General features: G+C 33.2%; 3 protein-coding genes and 1 pseudogene across 9 annotated transcripts; all 4 read right to left on the bottom strand.

Moving 5' to 3' along the window:
* Positions 1 to 144: 144 nt before the first annotated feature.
* LOC148582025 (replication protein A 70 kDa DNA-binding subunit C-like) lies at positions 145 to 1499 on the bottom strand. Its single transcript, XM_088495087.1, has 6 exons — positions 1350 to 1499; positions 971 to 1238; positions 788 to 884; positions 568 to 689; positions 393 to 477; positions 145 to 292 (listed from the first exon to the last, which is right to left on the bottom strand). Exons 1-6 carry the CDS (start codon positions 1497 to 1499, stop codon positions 145 to 147), a joined length of 870 nt encoding a protein of 289 aa, XP_088351213.1.
* A 3811-nt stretch (positions 1500 to 5310) lies between these two features.
* On the bottom strand, positions 5311 to 9896 carry LOC107623465 (E3 ubiquitin-protein ligase RGLG2). Of its 6 annotated transcripts, none has more exons than XM_016325732.3 (12): positions 9626 to 9896; positions 8440 to 8760; positions 7848 to 7932; positions 7625 to 7765; positions 7420 to 7533; positions 7220 to 7317; positions 6851 to 6930; positions 6660 to 6765; positions 6433 to 6560; positions 6139 to 6352; positions 5736 to 5792; positions 5311 to 5638 (listed from the first exon to the last, which is right to left on the bottom strand). In XM_016325732.3, exons 2-12 carry the CDS (start codon positions 8743 to 8745, stop codon positions 5558 to 5560), a joined length of 1410 nt encoding a protein of 469 aa, XP_016181218.1. In that variant the 5' UTR covers positions 8746 to 8760; positions 9626 to 9896; the 3' UTR covers positions 5311 to 5557. The 6 variants fall into 6 exon arrangements, with proteins under 6 accessions (XP_016181218.1, XP_016181219.1, XP_088341744.1 ...); XM_016325733.3 differs by having other exon boundaries at positions 8440 to 8757; positions 9626 to 9840; XM_088485618.1 differs by having other exon boundaries at positions 7220 to 7533; positions 9626 to 9764.
* Positions 9897 to 10832: 936 nt separating this feature from the next.
* On the bottom strand, positions 10833 to 14093 carry LOC148582024 (glutathione transferase GST 23-like; annotated as a pseudogene).
* LOC107623522 (phosphoribosylaminoimidazole-succinocarboxamide synthase, chloroplastic) lies at positions 14074 to 18108 on the bottom strand. Of its 2 annotated transcripts, XM_088485638.1 has the most exons (13): positions 18045 to 18108; positions 17362 to 17681; positions 17087 to 17188; positions 16859 to 16988; positions 16400 to 16492; positions 16224 to 16312; positions 15776 to 15856; positions 15359 to 15448; positions 15178 to 15267; positions 14989 to 15039; positions 14861 to 14907; positions 14526 to 14583; positions 14074 to 14442 (listed from the first exon to the last, which is right to left on the bottom strand). In XM_088485638.1, the coding sequence occupies exons 2-13, from the start codon at positions 17656 to 17658 to the stop codon at positions 14383 to 14385; spliced, it is 1188 nt and encodes a 395-aa protein (XP_088341764.1). In that variant the 5' UTR covers positions 17659 to 17681; positions 18045 to 18108; the 3' UTR covers positions 14074 to 14382. The 2 variants fall into 2 exon arrangements, with proteins under 2 accessions (XP_088341764.1, XP_016181325.2); XM_016325839.3 differs by lacking the exon at positions 18045 to 18108 and having other exon boundaries at positions 17362 to 17669.
* Between the last annotated feature and the right edge of the window lie 3035 nt (positions 18109 to 21143).

Genomic DNA, 21143 nt, shown 5'->3' with positions numbered 1-21143 from the left:
CCAAAAATGATAAAAAGAACCCTCCTATCCAAACAGCATTTCAGAATTTGTTAACGATATGAATGAAAAATCAGATCTCGAAATTGTTGTTTGATTCTATTTTTCAGTTCATTTGTACATAAAATAAACATAAACAAAACTAACTCAAATGAAGACAACCTGATTCTTATCTTGAAGCTCTTCAATGGTGCATTTTCTAGTTAAACGCATGAAATCATCTTCCAAGGACACAACTTTACCCTCATTTGCAATAAACAGTGGCTGAGTACCATTCACCCCTTGCTCAATCATCCTAAAAGAAAAAAAAATTATGATAATACTTGTACTTGTTAGCCCAGATTAGCTGTAAATAAAGAATAGAATAAAAAATCAACAAAATAAACCATCCTAACCTCTGCCTGAAATCAACAACCTCAGGAAGATCAGGATTAAATAACATTTGAGTGGCATACATCACATTTTGAAGGCCTACTTGACCTACACAGGAACACAGAAAGAGTTAAGCAAAAGTTTATTGTAGACAACACCTAGAGCAGCAATGAGATGTACAGAAAACAAACAATGTACCCCTAAAGAACTTGACTTTTGCAAGTTGAATGACTACAACAGGCTGCTCCACATAGCCAGACGCAAGGAAATGATTTACTTGATTAACATAATCCCCAAACAATGCACATCGCAAGGTAAGACTGAAACTCAAAACATAACAAACAATGAAACAGAAAATAAGGAGAGAAAGTGATTAAAACATAAAGATAAACCAGCAGGAATGACTCAATCAACATACTCTTTGGAAGTTAATTCCAGCACAATCATTTTCACAATTTTGCCCTCTTTTGCATATTCTTTCTCTTCTCCCACTGAAGTTAAAAGACCAATAACATCTATTCCAAACAAACAAAACCTATTAAATATTCAAAGCATCTATTAAAAAAACATAAATAACAGCAAACAAAGAAGACAGACTCACCAACTAAAAAATCATAATCTTCGGTCGTATTCAGCAAATCAGAAAAAGGAAACATGTTGAAACAAGTCTTAGGGATAACATCTTCATCAACAGCTACAACAGTGGTTCGGTGAAGGAAAACCAATTTGAATTCATGAGAAGTTGCTCTATAACTACCATGATTTGAAACAACAGTAAAGTATGCCATTCTATAAACCTGACCCTCAACTATAAGATCCCTAAACCTATTAAAGAGTGGTTTCTTAACTGTAGCTTGTATTTTTCCACACTAGAAATCCAACAAAAGAACAAAATCAGATTAGTGAAACACATAATTTAAACTTGTAAATTTAAAAAACAAGTAACACCATATTTAAAAGAGAACTTAATAGGGACTAACATGCTCATCAAGGAGAATCATCTCTATTGAGTTAGGAACCTCATTGTTACCAAAAGAGGGTACAACCCAAAGCCTTAGAACCCTAACTTTCAACCTCCAAGCCTCTTTAGGAGGATGCATCTTAGAAATCATATCAAATGGAGGAGGCATTGCAGTAAAAAAAAAAAGGAGATAAACACAGTTGATGAAATAGATCAAAATGGAAACAGAAAAATTCTAGAATAGATAGAGCTTAGGAGGAAATAGAACAGAGCAGAATGTTTGTGCATTGAATGTGGTCCACCAACAATCCTTTTATAGAAAAAAACCAAGACGCAAGCTCACTTTTTTGAATTCAAGTTGAGGATGGAAATGGAGGGAAAACGAAATCTGAGTCCACATGCATCTCCATTCAATGGCATAGAGACAACTAATCATAGGAGCAAAACCTGAACCAACACAAAAAAAGGAAAAACAAGTGAAAGTTTCAAGAAATCAAGAAATAGGGAGCAAAAAATGAGATATGACACCATACCTACTACAGTGCACCTAAATATCATTACACCATAGGGAAAACAATCATCAACTACCCCAAACAATGGTTCTACTCATGGCAATGAGAGTTGGTAAATGTCCTAGGTAGGGATACATTGGAAACAGCAAATCAACGGAAAAAGAAACTATACACAACCATCAACAAAAATCCATCAATCACATCAACATTCGGGAAATGGGTGAGATTGAAACCTCATAGGTTAGTAATGATTCAGACATTTCCAATTAAAAATATATAGGACAACCTTATTGTGTGTGCAGTAAAGATTTTCATACGAAAACCAGCTCATATCTAAATTTGTTTTTTCACAAACACCAAATAATGTAATGCAATTCAATTGAACTGAATAAATAAATAAATGACCAGCAAGTTATACATCAATTTCTCTCAAGACCTTAACAGGAGAGAATGGAATTCCGAATGCAAAAATTGAATGAGAGTGGCAAAAGCATTTTCCTTTATCAAAGAAGAACAATAATTCAAAACAATCAGCTCTACTTCTATACAACAGGGGAAATATACAGCACTCTTTGCATAACCAATAAAGGATTCAAATGCAAATGACATGACAAACAAAAGGTTTTTTCAAAAATCCAAATAAATCACTAAGAAGCTATGAATCAATTGGTATCAATCACATCACCACATATCAAATACACTACCTAGAACAGAATTCCCTAGTAACACAAACAATGGAGCAATGGCATCTGATTGTGAGAAAGCCTCTTCCTTCTTATCAATCACATCACCACTGACCAAAAAGATAGAAATCCCATACCTTGATACGGATACACACATTTTCAGTGAACAATGTATGGCAGAACATAATTTTCTGTGCAGAACAGACCTTTAAGGGAAGATAACCTAATCAACGTATAACTACTTGGAGCAGGGAATTTCTTGTTAGTCAAAAATGTTCTTTTATACAAACAAGAAAAGAATGGAATGAAATTGAACTAAAATCAAAGCAAATTGTATAAAGGAACTACCAGCCAGCTATACATCAATTTATGTGAATGACATGACTACCAATAGAAAATATTAGGTACAAAACCCATTCCCTCATCATGATTCACAGAACCCACATGCAACCACCAATTCAGCTGATGTAAACTTCATGGATTTGTTGAATATACAGAAAACAAAAAAATAAAAATAGATTGATGAAATTTTAATGTTGCATTCAATGGATCTACTCTCAATATAATTATAGGAGTGCTTCATAGAATTTGAAATCAAATATAAAATGAAAGAACATGATCTTGAATACAGAGAACAATATAAAAACTAAATGGATTTGTTGAATATATACAAAGTAAAAGATTAAAAATAGATTCATCAGTTGATATATAGGATTTAATGGGCCTACTTTGCATATAATTAAATCAAGCACACAAATGCATCACAATTAGTTCTACTTGTATGAGAGAGGCTCACCTTTTTGAATTCAAATTGAATATAGAAATGCACGGAAAACAAAATATCAGTTCATATCCATCTCCATTCAATACCATAGAGACAACTAATGAGAACGCAAAACATGAACAAAGACAAAAACAGCAAGAACAACTGAAAATTCCAAGAAATCAAGAAATAGGAACCAAATCACACTATACCTGCGGCAGTGAACCTATATCTCATTTCACCATAGGGAAGGCAGTGATCAACTAACCCAAACAATCATTGTACCGATGACATTTAGAGTTGGTAAATGTCTTAGTTAGGAATACATAGGAAACAACAAATGAATTGGAAAAAAAGTTTATAAATAAACTGGAAAAAAAATATACACAAAGAAGAATGAAAAACTGTCAATCACATAACCACCAATAGAATACATTAGCTATATAAAGGTACAACCAGCAAGCTATACATCAATTCTTGCAATCACGTCACTACCAATAGAACATATTAGGTAGAAAACCAATTCCCTCATCATGATTCACACAGCCCACAACTAACCACCAAATGACTTTATCTAAAGTTAATAGATTGGTTGAATATACACAAAATTAAAGAATAAAAATAGATTCATGAAATTTGAATAAACCATTCAATGGGTCAACTCTCAATATAATTATGAGAGTGCTTCATAAAATTTAAAATCAAATACATATAACAGAAGACGAATCTGAATAGAGAAAACAGTATAAAAACTCAATAGATTTGTTCATTATAATTATTTAAGTTCTTCATAAAATTTTACATAAAACATAAGTAACAGAATTTTGAATCTAAATGCAGAAAAACTTATAAATTGCTACATTCATTGCAAACAATTCAAAGGGATTAGGAATAGCAGAATTGATAATCACATGAGATTCTAAAGAAGGAAATAAAGAAGATGAAAAACATTCATAGACCATACTCAACGTTAACAACAAGTGGAAAAGAAATGTAACCAAAAACATGAACCCACACACAAACCAAGTCACATACACAACTTCCAAATTACAATTTTCAGAAACCCTACACAATAATATCTGGAATAACACTGAAACAGATAACAAAAAGGATCCAAATTTGCAATCAAAGAAATCTCAGAAAATCATACACAATAAAATCTCGTCTAACCATCGAACAGATACCAAACATGATCAGAATTTGCACAATTATAAATTTCAGAAACCCTAGACAATACAATTTCGGATAACCATGGAACAGAAAACAAAAATTGAACACATTTTGCACAATTTGAAATTTCTCAAACCCTAGACAATTGAATCTGGGTTAACCCTGCAACAGTAACCAAGATTGATCAGAAAAAAGTACACAATCAAGCGAAAGAAAAAGGATGAAGATGAAAAAACGTTTGAATGCACCTGATTGATGGATCGAAGATCTTCCATTTGTGCGTCCACTGGAAGATGGTTAAGCTGGATGAACGGCGACGAACCAAAGTCCCAGGAAAATAGGGTTCCTGAACAGAGCTTCGTAGGGCAGAGTAAGGAGAAGAAAGCAAAGCTCGTAGGGTTTCAGGTAATCATTACCTCTTCAAACAAATCGATGAAGGCAGGTTGCGTGAAAAAATGGAAAAAAGGGCAAGTACGTTGCGTAAGCGAGGAGGTGAAACGCACGTACCTGGGACGGAAATCGGCGTGAAACGCGGAGAGGAGGCCAACTCGGAGATGAAACCACGGCTATCTATTGTTTGATAGATTCTTAGTATTTTTCTTTTAAAAAGGTTTAAATTTCGTAAATCCCGTGCATTGCACGGGTTATCACGCTAGTACATGATAATAACTAATTTGATATTGATTTTTTTATATATTTATACAATATTTTTGCGTTCCAATAGGATTATAGGGGTAGTAACTAGTAACACATTCAACAAAATTTTAAATAAAATGACTTACATTATTCGGACAGAGGGAGATTGGAAAGACAGATTCATATAACAATAAAAACATACTTCCACAAAACCAGTTAAACAAAAATTAATATCTTTTCATCATCTTTTTATTGGTCATTAGATCTTTTCAACAGCAATTTCACACTGTACATGTAGAGAGTAGTACCACATTACAACTTACAACTCAAACGGCAGATGGGGTACCACATTTCTTCGGTGGAGACACATTTGATCTAAATTTGTACACAACCAAATCTAACCCTAAAATTGAATTTAAATAAAAAAATATTCAAAGAATTTTAACTTAAACCAAACAAGTTTCTAATAAAGCTTAATTCTGGTGTGAATGATGCTCCTGCAGATGGGGCACGTCTCAAGATCTTGTCCACATTCGCAACACGTCTGTCATGTAAAAGATAAAAGGTGTCACATGCACTCTCCTTGGAACCTTATTAGAAATCAAAATAATTAGGCAACAAATTCAACATTTTATTCTTACCTGATGACCACATCCAAAGGCCAGGTCTTTTGCATTGTTCAAACATATGGGGCAAAGCTGTACATAACCAACTTAATTCGTTAAATGTACATTGTCACAACTGGAATAATCAATGCATAAGATGAACGAATTCAAATTCAGTCTCTATCCTAGGCCCTACACCACATATCTACAATATGAACAATATGAACAATAAGAGTTGGAAAAGAAGCAACAAAACCAATCAGGTAACTGATGCTTTCTACACAAGTCATCTAATTTCTTAATTGAAGCATGGAAAGATCATGCCAAATGAAGGAAAAACTTAGGTCACTAAAAGCAAAAGAAACCCTAGTTTCTCAGAAAGACCTGATCGTGGAACATGACACGAAAATTAATAGCAGAAACAATTTTTAGTTTTTACCAGATTGTCATAATTCGGAGTTGGGGCCGGATGAGTCGTGCCAGATAGGCTGCTGTCACTCGGATAAGTGGGAACACTTGGCTCAAAATTAGCAGCATGAGGTTTTGAAGTGCCAAAAGATGCTGACCCGTAAGGTTTTGAAGCACCAAGAGATGCTGAACCATGCATGGGTGGTGGAAGGGCAACTCTCTGTGGAGCATTGGCTTTCCGAGTGCTACACAAATTATAAGCAGAAATGAGTAGATGGAATCTATATTAAAACCAATAGAAACTGTGTGGAACCAAAAAACTTACCCAAGTAGATTAAGCTCTATAGCTGCCTTATACTGAGAAGGAATTTCCATCAATGCTGCAAGAGCAAATGCGGCCTCTTTTCGTGAAGGAGGAATGTTCTTTGACATAATCTCTGTGAAATTCACAAACTAAAGAAGCAAAGAGAAAGCCAGAATATCAATATCCACTAACAAAAGTATCTAAGTTATTATTAATAAATAAATATGCTGTACATTCTTTGTACGGACCTGAAAATTATCGAAGTCCCGAGCTGGAATATTGTCATCAAACTCTCTCATCATGTCCCAAGGTCCATCTCCAACGCCAACCAATATGATTGAAAGAGGATATTTACTGTGACAAACCAGGCACATAAGAAAATGTATTTTATGTTTTGACGAAATAAAACATTCTAAGGCAAAAACTACCGCACAATCACCTTGCCTCAACAATGGCATCTACAGTCTTCTGTTCCTGTGGACTTAGTCTCCCACCTTCAGTGTCAACACTTCTTGTAACCTGCATCAGATATTGTTGGAAGTGAACATATAGATGTAAGATAAAAAAAAAATTGTGTGTAAATTATACACATTGAACCTCAAAAGGCAGAACAAAATCCCACCTCAAGCACCTACTAAACCTAGGCTTATGTTTGTATTAAAGCAATATGAGGAAGATGAGAAACTTCAAGGTGCATTGCAGTTGAGAGAGGGAACAAAAAGGAAGAAAGAAAGAACGGAAGGGAAACAAAAAATAATCGTGGAACTGGAGTCCTATGACTTGATATACTGGGTTTAGAATAGAATACCTGGCCATCTGCAATTATAACCAAAACATGGTACTGGCCTCCACTCTGCTCAACGATTGTCGTGGCCATTTCAACAACTGGTGCAAACGAAGTGGGACCTAAAATAAATCCATAAGTGTGATTAGGCTCAGTACTACAATACCTAATATGATTCATCAGAGATCCCAGAAGATTAACAGAACATGAAGTAGAAATATAACCTGCAAGTCGAATATGTGGAACAATTTCCCTGTACCGACTCAACACTTCCTCAAAACCATTGCAAAACCTGTCATCTGGATAGAAGCTGAAGACATCTTGATCATGTGTTGATGCTGCCATGATATTATAGCATCCACTATTAAAAAATTTAAACTTCAAAGAACAATTATATAACGGAACTAGTATTAGCTTTGAGAGAGATACCATCTCCAAATCCAAAACAAGGAATCAAGTTATCCTCATCAAATGCAGCCAATGTTTTCCCAAGAATAGATATTGCTTGTTCATAAGGATTTGGAACATTCCCAATGTGATGCAAGCTTTTTCGATTAAATGAATTCTTTCCTGCAAACATTATTCAGCAAACTTTTCGGTAAAACACAATGCATAGCTTCCAACTATAGCTTACAAGTATACAAGACCTTACCTGTCCATTCATTGCTCTTAGTAAAATCGATACCAAGAATAAGATTGGAAGACTCAAGGCCTGCCCGTGCAAGAGCCTCAGTCACCTATAAAGAAATATAAGCATGAAAAATACTAGAATGTTAACAATTAAAATTTAAGATAATGTTACAGAATCACCAGTTTTCTTAAAATATACACAAGAAAAAGAGAAAGGAGCACCATCATTGACAAAGGAATTTGAAGAGTGCAAGGGAATACTATCACAAGCTAGGTAATGCTTAATCGTATTAAAAAAAATGCGCTCATCAAATCTACATCTCTAAATTCATCAGGAGTATATATGTTTTTCCTCAGTGCATTCAGTTTATTGAAACTCAACGGCCACAACTGGAAGCTAGATGAACAGATAGCCATTCACCAATAGTTTTAAGGGCAAGGCATGACAAGCTACTTTACAACCTACTGACTCTTATGATCCTAAAATCCTAATGAATTAACTCAAAAGATGAATAATGCCTGCAATTCAGAAGTCAATTGCACAGTTCATGATATTAGTCCAGATCAGCATCAGCTAATGAAAATAAATCTACAACGCTTAAAGCATCTCTTACCTCATCTATGGAATTGTAATTATCAGCAATTCTCGAATACTTCCTCTCTAACTTCCTTCTATTATCGGGGCGGGTGACTTCGCTGCTAGTATAAGATTGTTCATAGCCATAGTTTTGAGTAGTAGGAGGAGGAGGAGCATAATAGGGTTGCGCCGTGGGATAAGGAGTTGGTTGTGGCTCATAGGCATGACCCCCCTGACCATAAGCTGGCTGAGGATATGAATTCCAGGAAGACGAAGAGGAACTTGAACGGCCATATGAACTCTGCCTCCAATGATTGTCCTGCTTAGAATTTTTTCCCCCCATCAACTCAATTGTCTCCTTACCAATACAGAGAACAAAAGCCAATCCAAATCAATCAAAAGATTCCGACAATTAAAATGAATTCAGAATCCAATCCAAGATGTATAATAAGCAAAATTAAAGTATCTTCTTCAAGGTTGAAGTTCTCAATTTCCAAGCAAATTCTCAATGAATCCAGACGACCAATTCATATCAATCTCACCGACTTAAAAGAAGCACTTCCTCCTTAAGCAAACTCAATAATTACAGAGAAAAACAAAATAGCCGCCACATGTCTTCAAATTCAATCAACACACGGAAGCTCCGTTTTTGTTTTCCAAAACTGGATAAAGTCCAGTTCAGCAGGCAAAAGAAAAATTTTAAAATTACTAATAATGGAAAATTCGTCAAATTTTAAACCTTATTGAACCTTATTAATTAAGATTTAAGAGTCAACACGCTCAGATTCAGAGCCTGAACTAGAACCAAAATCCAACCCTAACTTCTCTATATATTATATAAGAATAATTGAAATTTCCAGAAAATGATTAATATAAGTACATAACCAGGCCAAAAGGAAAACCTTATGCTTAAAAAAAAAAAAGGAACATCCTCAGATTCGGTGACCTCGAAAAGTAACCCTAATTGATGAATTTTCCATGAGAACTCAGCTTCAATTCTTGAAAATCATGAATGCAGCATGCGAAAAACAAAGAATATTAAACAACATTGAGTTGTAGAAGATCTGAACAATGCTGGCTGTTTCATTCAGGGAAAAATTACGTTTACAAAACAAACAAGAAAAAAGAAAGAGAGTTTTTGAGAAGAAAAGATAGGAGAAAAGGTGAAGTTGGAGTCAACGAGTTCGAGATGCGAATCGGTGGATACTGATTAGTGAAGATACCTTGGATTCGGATAACAGTGATGGCGATGGAGCATAGCGTTTTTGGAATATTCTGGATTTGTTATCGCAGTGCAGAGAAAGATAGAGGATCTTTCAGATTCGAATATAATCGATTATAGAAAACGCAAGAAACAAAAAGTCATAACCAGATAAATCAGAAAAGTAGCGGTACTTTCTCGTTTATGGTTTCTTTCAATTTTTGAATTGTTTATGTTTCGTCCATGGGGGAACGGGTAAAGCGGCTTCAGACTTTTTTTAAATATTTTTTTATATTTTACTTCCACTCTGGTTAATCATTATTAAACTAATTTAAATTAAGCATATTAGTTTATGTAAAATGAGCGAGAAAGCAAAGTTTTATTTTGAAAACCTTTTAAATAGTGGGGCCATGATATAGGCTGCTTTTGTTTACACTACAAGATAAGAAATATAAAGAAATAAAATTATGTTTGATAAATAAAATATAAATAAAAATATTATATTTAGAAATATTAAATTAATATTTTATATTTATTTTGATAGATATAACAAAAAGATATTAATAAAAAATTTAATTTATTTTTTATTTTTTTTTATTTTTTGAAGGATCTTCCGTAATTTGAATGTAGTTTCTGTCTATTTTTTTTTTTAAAAAAAATTTCAATGACTTTTCTGTCTTTCATAAGACTTCTCTATTTCGAGGTAGGATTAGTAAAATTATATCTATTAGATTACTATATTATTTCTAAGGCACTTTGCTTCTCTTACTTTAATAGTTAAGATATTATTTTTGCTGATTATTGTATTCCAGTAACATCTAACCCTTATCCTATAACTATTTATTCTTATCCATAATATCCATAACACTATAGACGATGTTTGTTTGAAGGAAAAATAAAATAAAAAAAAAATAGGAAAGAAAATGATTATTTTTTAAAACAATCACGACATTCTTTGACCTCCCTACATTAACAGGGACGGACTCACAGATTTTTTTTAGAAATAAAATAAAAAAAATAATTATTTTTCTATATATGATTTTTTAAATTTAATGATCCTTAGCAGTTTATGAGGAATTTTCACTCTAACTTGAATTGAATTAAAGAGAATTGTTTTTCTTGGTTATACTCGAATAGATCTAACATTCATCTCAATTTCAATACAATCACAATCACCTCTCTTCCTCTTTTATTATATTCTTCTTTAATTCTTAGTTGTTCTAGTTTTAGTCCTAACAATAAACTTGGTAAGATGGCATCACATATAATATACGATATGTGAATGGAAATAGCCTTCAAAGGGGATGATGTCTACGCTTGAAGGAATGTCAAGCATGGAACCATGAGTTCTTTGATAATTGGAATGTCAATAAAAGCATGGAACCCTGAGTTAAACTTAGGCATTGACTCTGCATCAATAAGGTTGATGGCCACAACTTCCTCAGCTATTCCAATCCAGCATGGAAGCCATAGCAATATCCGCAAAGCCAATGTTATCACCTCCAAAGAAGCGTTTTCCCTCAAGTCCAACCTCAAGCCTCTTCAGATTCTCTCGAGGTTCTTCTGCTGCCTTCTGTTGCTCTTCTCCTACCTTGGAAAACGCTGCCACAACCGTTGGCAACTTGGCATACACTCTGAAGAGTTAAAGAGTCACACACAATTAAATTAACTCGTGTACACAAAAAATAACCACTAAATCAGCAACTTGCACTAATACATATGAAAATACAAATATATACTGAAAACAAATTAAATAATATATATATATATATTTATACATAAATACATAAAGCTGATTTTTCATGAATAAGTACTTAATATCTTTTGAAATTACCCTTCATTTGTAATAAGAAATTCTATCATCTCCCTGAAGTACACAATTTTGACTCCACGTTAAATTATAACCACTTAGTGTGTGTTTGGATTACAGTTTGTAAACGGAAGTTTGTATAAAATTGATTTTGCAAACTTGATTTTGATAACGGTTCCGCTACGTTACCAACAGCATATCTGCCAACTTCTGCCAACTTTTATTTATAATTGTGTTTCATGGAAGTGTGTTCGTGGATGTGTCTAATAAAATATCTTTTTTATAGCTATGTTTAATAGAAGTGTCTTTATAGATATATTTTCTGGATGTGTCTCTTTATATATGTATTTAAAATATATTAATTATTAGACACATCCACGAACACACTTCCATGACACAATTATAAATAAGAGTTGGCAGAAGTTGGCAGATAATATGTTGTTAACCTATACTTTTCCTTTTGATAAAAAGTAAGTTTGTGTTAAAGTGATTTATGTTTGGTAATTTTTGTATCAAAATTGATTATAGTAAAATAAATATTGTTTGGCTTATACCATTCAAAATCACTTTTAGATAAAAAATTACTAAAATAGACCTCAACTTAAATAATTCTTTTTATATTATCCTATCATTTTAATTTAGATATTTAAATAGATCTTATTAATTAATTTTATAATAAAATTAATATTTATTTACTAAAATAAAAATAACATATAAAAATAGATAAAATATATTTTTAAATAAAAATAAAACAATATAAATTTTAGATATATATATATATATATATATATATATATATAAGAATATTTAATCAAATATGTTACATTTTTTTTAAGTATTAACTAAGAATGTTACTTTAGTATTTTTTTACATCGTACTCTTATTCTAATACTCTCAATAATCTTATTCTTAATATTAATTTGGAATCCAACATTTATGATTTTATTATTATCTATGATTAATTTTTTATTTAATTTATTTTTTTAATAGAATCATAATCTATGTTATAAAAAATTACACTAAAATATAGTATATGAGAATTATCATTATAAAAGAGAGTACTAAAAATAATAAAAAATTAAATATTTACTTTATAGTAATCGAAATAAATCTGAAAATTTTTTATGATCTTTTTATATAGTATATTTTTAGTATTTTTAGTACTCTTTTTTTAGTATGCTATAATTTTTTACTATTATTATTATTATTATTTATAGTTAATTTTTTTGTTTAATTTACTTTACCTAATAGAATCAATAAATCATATTATAAAAAGATAATAACAAACATAATACACAAAAAAACACAATTATAAAAGTGTATAATATCAAATAAATAGTTGAAAAAAATAAAAATAATAAATAATAAAAAAATAGAGCTCATATAAATAGAAATAATAAGAATTTTATAAATAATATAATAACATATATGAAGGATAAAGTTGGTAAAAGATAAATAAATGGTTAATATCCATGGCTAAAAGCTCGTTAGGAAAACGCAGAAGCTAAAAATAGTTGCTTCTTGTAAACCTTGGTTTTGGTAGCAAAATCACTTCTGCGTTTATGAAAAAAAAATTTGCCAAACCAAAAGTTGAAGCTTTCAAGAAGTCTAAACGTGCTTCTTCTCTTCCAACGAGTTTCCCAAACACACCCTTATTAATAGAAATTTGTGCAATTTGTAATATGTCTAAAATCTAGTAATAAAGACAGAGACACAATTTTATGTCATATTTTTGTCTATATTTTGGAGATATTCTCAAGTGTCTGGAGAATAAATCATTATTCTTGCTCTCATTAATTAATTGTCTTGCACATTAGCATTACAGGTAAAATAAAAATATTAATAAAAAAAAACTAACATCAAACTAAGACAATAAATAGTCAAGAGTAAGAGCATTTATCTGCTCTCATAGCACACACAGAAAAATTCTATATTTTGTGTCTGAATATATCTTTACTAAAAATAAATGCTTTCAGTATTTTTAGTAACTAAATGATTCAGAGGATTTGATAATTCATAATAGTCTCTAAGACCATTTTTCTCAGTTCTATAAATGATTGATACTAAATATGGTACTGCAACTCTCTTACCTTGTCATCAACGAATTTGGACCAGAATCTTGCCTGGGCCCATTCATAAGGAGAATGTGGAAGAAGAGGTTTTTGCTTCCAAGTCTCATCAATATACTCAAGAATGAGCAGTGATTCAGCAAGGGGCTTACCCTGGTGCACAAGAACAGGTACCTTTTTGTAGACAGGGTTGTATTTAAGGAGCATGTCACTCTTGTTGCTGAGATCTTCTTCCACATATCGGCACTCTATTCCTTTAACTGCTAGTGCCCACTTCACTCTTAGAACAGCTGGACTACCCCAAAATCCTATTAACTTCACTCAATCTCCTTCCATCTTTTTGTCTTCTCAATTAATTTGTTAATCCAAAAGGAAAACTAATTGGATAAAGATGGCTTTGATATCAATACCCGAAAAAGAAGGTTGGCTTTGATATCCTTCAAAATATGCCTATTTAACCTTAAAAATTAAGATAAAAAAATTCCCTAAACTACAAAGATGATTGATCATAGTCATATTACCAAGCGAAGATGCAGAGCAATATTCCCTGAGACTTCATGTGAAGAGAGAGAGTATAAGAAGAAAGAAAGATCCAGAGCAATATGTGACATAAGTTAATGAAATATTCATCATTCATTATTCAGTAACAATGTGTGCCAAAGACATCGGTTTGGTTGACAAGTATACAAGTTAAATACATGGCGCAATTGGCAAAGACCAAGCATGATTTCTATGAGAGTTAAATGTTCATCCGTCTTTTGGTTTTAAGCTTTATTTATATAATTTCTTTTATTTAAAAAAACACTTCTTGGTAGAATTTCTGCTACTTGTAAGTTTTAAATATATCCTCAGAAAGGGGTCTATAGAATACAGAACTGAAAAAGTCCCGAGATTCCCAGGCTACTTCAAAGATGCCAGTGCAGATGCAACATTTCGTGATATTCGCTCATGTATTGGCTCCTGCAAAAGGAAATGGAGTTATATTCCTATGACTTTATCAGATAATAGATAGCCAAAACGAAATGTTGAAACATATGGATTACCTCAGACGACAGCACCTCAAACTTTGATTTTGTTATAGTCTCATACAAGAAAATGTATCTGTCCAACAGAATTAGTATAACGACAAGATTACACGTTGGTTTGGAGAAATAAAGCAGCAGGTAGATCTATTTGAATGAGGATTAGACATGACAGACGTGCCATGCAACCAAAACCATGGTTGAAGCATCTTTGTGTAAAAATTGAATGATTAATTCAAGCAATTCTGATTCCGAAAACCAAGAAACACATAATTCTATAGGCAATTTATTTGTGTATTTATCACAAAGAAGCACATATCAAGTGGAAAAAAAAGGAGTTAGTTTTAGAGAAATACCGCCAAGACAATTCACAAACAAGATCTTCAGGAGCTTCAGGAAGAACCTGAACAAGATTCATTAGTGTGATTTGAAACCTTATTAAAGCATACAATCTAGTTAATTACAAGTATAAAATAAAAAATACCTCATCTTCATAAGGGTTGCAGTGATTTTTGAACCACAGCCTCAAGAACTCCTAAAAATTTATTTTTTAAAGATCAACAGATTACTTAATTGTCCATATTTTATGAATGAAGAGAACAAAGACTAGCAATTCAAAATAAGCTAACATATCCCTAAACCTTTAAGCAAAAAAATAAAATGTATAGAGCACCTTATCAACATTTTCAGGCTCCAAACCATTTTGAAAGCGCTCAAGATAAGAATTGGCAATCCAATATCTACTTGAATCAGGAGTGTGCACCTACAATTTTCAAAAACGAAACTTTATTCTATATTCATAAATTGTGTGGAGTGCATTTCAGAATCTAATAAACATCAGGGATTCACTGAACCTCATCAATCAACATAATTGAACCGTCCTCTGCCTTCCCAAATTCATACTTTGTGTCAACCAATATAAGGCCATGTTCTGAAGCCACACGCTGGAAATTCAAATTTCATCAAAGCAAGCCAATGTCAAAAGTCAAATTGCATCACAGCAATAATAAAGATAAGCTTCCCACTCATCACAAGGAGATGGTATTTATACTTTTGTTCCAGTAAGGCATTATTGAAAAGAATACATGGACAAGTTAGAGATTTTCATTGAAAAATAAGTCTACACCATCTATTCATTTCTATAATCCAAATAACAGATAGCACATACATTGAGAATGTGTCGTTACTGTCTTGGGATACATTGAGAAGGCATGCCGTTACTTTTTTCATTTCACAAAATTTACAAATGACATGATAAAATGCTCAATTACCTGACCGTATTCAAACAGACTTAAAGCTTTTCTGCTGACTTCCTCATAATCAGCTCTTGTCATTAATCCCCTTTCTATAATCTGCAAGGGAAATGGATTATAAAAAGAATTGAGAAGGTTAGATAAAAGAAAATTATTAAAAATATTAAAAACATTATCCATCATTAATCATAACCTCACTGGTATCAAGAAGAAACTGTACTGTATGATATGAACTAGGCTCTTAAGAAAATAATAGTATCCACCTGAAGAAAAACATTGACGCTGTCTTTTTTAGAAAAAAGGGAAGAAAAAAACAGCATAATAAGATAGATCTGCCTATTGTTTCTTATTCCTTCAACATTATTTGATCTGCCTATTCATTCCTTTGGTCTCTAAAACTAGTCTTTCACTGTAACTTCAATTGTATTGAAAAGATAGATGCAGATGAGAGTACAAGGAATAATACCTCATCTGGAGTTACAGGAACATCATGATCTGCAGCTTTGGTTGTAGGTGTGAGTATATTTTCAGCCAGCTTTTGGTTTTTTACCAAACCTGTTATGTGTTATATAACATTATAGCCTATTAAAAAAAGAGAGAAACAATTGTAAGAATGCAAAACAAAAAATATAGGGACCTCACCATCTGGGAGGGCATTGCCACAATAGTTCCGGATGCCTTTATTGTAGACTGTCCATAATGAAGTATCAGTACTTCCAGTCACAAACCCTCTAGCTACAAACCAACAGTAATAAAGTGTCAACAAACAGTTTCTAGAATCCTCATTTCCGCTTTTGTAAAGAAAATATTTTGATAATATTGACAGCAACATGAATAAAGAATGAGCATAGCATGTTGAAGTTTGGGTAGCATGAATAAACTTAGAGCACTTAATGATAACTGCAATGTTTACTTTTATCCCAGTTGCTCCGGGGAAATATATTCTATTTCTATCGTACTTTTCAAGCTATCATTTCCAGCAAACTAACTCCTCCTCCACAACCTATACCAAACATATATGCCAATTCATAGCCATTGAAATCATTTGATAAAATGTGTATGCAAGCACCAATCCGAAATACCAATTAACAAAACACTCACCAACAAACTCAACAGGGAAAACAGAACATTTCTTTGCTATGGTAACATTAGGATCAGGAGTGGACACAACGGCATTAGCAGTTATATGCTGGGTTCTCTCAAACCACCACAAGCTTGTCTGGTTAAGCACCTGCAAGTCGGAATAAAGAACATTGAGTGTGATCCATGATAAAAAAAAAAGTAAACTGTTCATACAGAGAACAAGGATAGAGAATAAGAACACAAAACCTGTCCCTTGAAGGGAATTGAAGCAAGGACTCTATCAAATGCACTCTGGCGATCAGTAGTAACCAGAATAAGGTACTCTCCACTATCATATATGTCTCTAACCTGTGGCATAAGACCACAAGTAACCAAATTCATCAATTTTTCAGATGGTTTGTTTTAGTACAATGTTTTCTGCTTTTATATTACTGTTGCAATTTTACAAGAAATCTTGACTTACATTCATTTGTATTAATGAGTAGATAAATTGGAGAAGGATTAAAGAGGGAAATATGCACCTTTCCCCTGGTTTTGGAGGTGAGGGTGGGAACTGTATGGTGAAGATTTGTTTCGGAGAGGCAGTTGAAGGGGGAGGTGGTTCTAATGGAGTGGAGCACTTGGTTCTTGCGTGTGCTGTTGAGAAGAGTGTCGAGCATAGCGCCGTGTTCTTGTGGTTGTGCGGCGGCAGAGAGTGTGGGGAAGTTGTTGTTTGGTTTGAAAGTGAGTGCGGAGGAGGTTGGGGGAGGCGGAAGAGCGGGTGTGAGGTTGATTTTGAAGGGGGTTTTGGGAGGGTTTAACGCAGCAGCCATAGACATGGATTCACTCCTCGCACTGCAGGCTTCAGGTACCGTTTATTCTAAAGAATAACGCCACTTTTTCAATACATAAGCAACAAAAACTAAATTGAATCCAATTCCAAACTCAGAATTCAAATTAAATTGAATTCAGAATCACACCAGCATTCAACAAATTAAATAAATTAACCATCAATAAAATTAACTCATGAAATCAGAAAATCAGAAATCCAGCAACAATATTATTTCAGAAAATCAGCAACTCACAATAAGCAAAAATTAACAAAATCAGTAATTTAGTATCATTATCTCAGCAACTCAGAATCAGCATTATTACAAAACAAGCAAAAATATATTGAAGCAGTGCTTGTGCTTACCTGCGGCGAGGGAGGAAGAGAAGTGGCGGCGACGGAGGAATGAGAACTGACGGCGACGGATTTGAGCTCGGACAGAGAGTGAGAGAGAGCTCGAAGAGGGACCTCAACGCAGAGAAAGAGAGAGAGCAATGAGACCAAACGCCACGAGCTCAACACGGAGTCGCTGACCTTCGTGCGACGGCGACGAGAAGAGGAACGATGAGAAGAGGCCGTTCCACAGACGCCGTCAGCACCACACTCGGTTCCCCCAGCCCGTCAGGGTTCCAGGCTCGCGTCTATTCTCTCTTGTCTGGGCTCAATGGCGGTGGCACGGCTGGGGTTAGTGGCAGTGGCTTCCTCGGCGGCTGGTGGACGCGACAGGGACGAGTTGACACGGTGAATGGCAGCGGCGGTGATCCCTTTCCCTCACAACGCCGCGAACTCTCTCTCTCTCCCTCCAGTGACTTCGACGATGGTGCATGAAGAAGGCAGCGGCAGAAACGACGCAGCTCGGCAGTGACGCGACGGCGCGACAATTCGCAGGACGCGACTCCTTCCTCTTCTCTTCTCCCTCACTCCCTCGGCACTCCCTCTCTTCTCTCCTTCCCCGATGTCGTTTCCCTTTTCTTTTCCTCTCTTAATCCATCTCTGCATATGGGTGGGTGTGTTTGTGTGTGTACCGGGTGAGCGGTGGGGTAAAAGCGGTGAGGCAGTGAGGCGGTGAGGTTACCATTAGTCCATTAGTGAATTGGAAATTAGGTTCAAAATTGGAAATTTAGGATTCCTGATTTAGAAATTAGGGTTTGAGTAGAATAAAATTAAGATTTGTATAAATAAAAATATTAATAAAAATAATAAAATAGGATAATAATTTAAAATCAAATTAAATATGAGATAATTATTTTTAAAATATTATTTTATTATTATTTAATAAATTATTTTTAAATAAATACTAATTAAATATAAATTAAAAATAATTAAATTAATTTTTTTTATAAAATAAGGTTCGAAACTGAGTATTTAAAATATAGTATATAAAGTTTTTATTATTTCTCAATTACTATAATCTCAAATTATAATTAAAAAATTACTCGATTTATATGTAAAAATTTTTGAAAATATAATCTTGATTAAATAGAATAAATTGTAAAATAATTTATTATTTAATTTTTAAAAATTCAGGATCTTACATTTTATACCATTTATAAAAATTTTCGTTCTCAAAAATTAATATAAGATAGAAAAGATTTATATCAATTTTACTCTCAAACATATCAAAGAAATAGAAAGGTTTGACATGTTTAGTTCTCAAACATAAGAAAAATTATCTTGCATAAAAACTAATGAAAGATGCAAAAATTAGATGCAGTGTGGTGCAAAAGTTGTATGATAGGTTTACTGCAAATTAAACTTTAAAATTCGAGAGCTTGAAATTTTAACAATTAAACTCAAATTTGAACAAAGGGATCCAAAATTTAGAAAGAAAATATTGAACATCACGGATAATAATTATAAGAATTTAAAAGGATGAATAGAATTACAATCAAACAATGATATATAGATAATGAAGTGTATCGAAAGGAGAGTTAAACCGTACCTTAGCTTACGAAAGAAATCTGAGACAAAGATCTTTGATAGAAACAATCAAAGAAAATGTAACATATTAAGTCAAAGCAAATTCAAGCTGAATTAAAGGAATACAAGGTTTACAAATATAGGCCGCCAAAGTCAATGGCAATGTTTTCAAGGAGTCAGAGATCATTTGTCGCGCCAAAATAAATTCAAGATCAAGTCAAGGAGTACAGAATTTATGATCAATGACAAAGTTAAATGTTCCAAAAGGTTCAAACAACAACTAGGAACATAATCAAGCCAAGATATATGTATGAACGATACGATATGGTCAAACAATATTTGGACCATTTTTCAGTAAGTTCGAAACAAAGAATTTCACTGCAAGAAATCAAGGAAGAGATAACACCAAGTCACATTGGCACAAATATAGATTTTGTGTTGAAATGAACTAACCTTAAAACATAACTTCTATCGTTCCCAACCACGTGATTCGCATCATCTATTACTTCTATTTCGTCTATGATAACCCGTTAGTGTTCCCATATACATAAATCATTAGTATTAAGTTGGCCAGACTTAACACCATGAGGTATACAATGGTAAGCTAACAGCATTAATCAATAGACAATCATGCATCTGAAACTCAAATTCTTGTCACTAGGACAACTCCTATTGCATGACAGACACTCAGAGTATGCAATGAAGCATAGTCAGTTCATTCCCAAAGCTTTAACAGGAACGAACTGCTCTAATACCATATTGTAACGATCCAACTTTCAGTACGTCATGATCGTACCAAAAGTAAGGCGTTACAATTTCCTTATTAACTATTTAATATTTAACTTTTAGTTCGATGTTGCGTTTCAATTTTTAAGAAAATGCCTGAAAATTTTGTTTTTATTAATTAAAATCATATATCAAAGATCACCAAGTAATAGTAATCACATAATTACTACCATAATGTAACACCCTAACTTTTAATACCTCATAATCGCACTAAAAGTCCAGGCGTTACTTACCTCTAAACCTTTTATTTTATACTATCTTTATTTAATATTGAGCCTTCGTAAATACGAACCGAAATTTTAATCAAGAAATCGAAAGGAGACTTTATTTTAAATCACTTAACCACAGAAGTATATATTCACATAGCTTTATATACATAGACATATTCAAAAATTGTCAAATACAAGTTCTGCTTCTCTAAAAATCAAAACAACCAACAGCGAGGGAAAAATAAATATATGACCAAACCAAATACAAGAAATACGATTACATTTCTACATAAAAATTCTATCATTTAGTCGTGGCTCCGCGCCAAGGACTCTTAAACCTGCTACTGAAAAGAAGATCTGTAGGGGGTGAGAACATCGTCCTCGCAGGTTCTCAGTAGGGAAGTGAATGTCGTAAAAGTAATGAATAGAATTTTTGATAGAGAAGTATCCAACAGGTTGGCTTGAAGATATAGTAAGGGTTGGCTGAGATGCTGGAAGGGTTCTAGTGTTTGGCTGTGCTGAGGATGAAGAAGGTGCTGAACTTATTGGACTGTAGATCATGTTGGACTGAACAGTTGGA

Source organism: Arachis ipaensis, chromosome B10 (assembly GCF_059453495.1).
Source record: "Arachis ipaensis isolate K30076 ecotype BB chromosome B10, ASM5945349v1, whole genome shotgun sequence".
NCBI lineage: Eukaryota > Viridiplantae > Streptophyta > Magnoliopsida > Fabales > Fabaceae > Arachis > Arachis ipaensis.
This window is presented reverse-complemented; position numbering and strand designations above follow the sequence as displayed.

Coding starts and splice junctions, on each gene's coding strand:
- LOC107623522 (XM_088485638.1), bottom strand. CDS start 17,658: ATGTCTATGGCTGCTGCGTTAAACCCTCCCAAAACCCCCTTCAAAATC. Junction 15,268..15,358: donor CAATTATGTTGATTGATGAG/GTTCAGTGAATC, acceptor TGAAAATTGTAG/GTGCACACTCCTGATTCAAG. Junction 14,443..14,525: donor TTGAGGTGCTGTCGTCTGAG/GTAATCCATATG, acceptor TTCCTTTTGCAG/GAGCCAATACATGAGCGAAT.
- LOC107623465 (XM_088485618.1), bottom strand. CDS start 8,745: ATGGGGGGAAAAAATTCTAAGCAGGACAATCATTGGAGGCAGAGTTCA. Junction 6,353..6,432: donor ATAGAGCTTAATCTACTTGG/GTAAGTTTTTTG, acceptor TAATTTGTGTAG/CACTCGGAAAGCCAATGCTC. Junction 5,639..5,735: donor CCTTTGGATGTGGTCATCAG/GTAAGAATAAAA, acceptor TTTACATGACAG/ACGTGTTGCGAATGTGGACA.
- LOC148582025 (XM_088495087.1), bottom strand. CDS start 1,499: ATGCCTCCTCCATTTGATATGATTTCTAAGATGCATCCTCCTAAAGAG. Junction 690..787: donor CTGGAATTAACTTCCAAAGA/GTATGTTGATTG, acceptor TTTGAGTTTCAG/TCTTACCTTGCGATGTGCAT. Junction 478..567: donor AAAAGTCAAGTTCTTTAGGG/GTACATTGTTTG, acceptor GTTCCTGTGTAG/GTCAAGTAGGCCTTCAAAAT.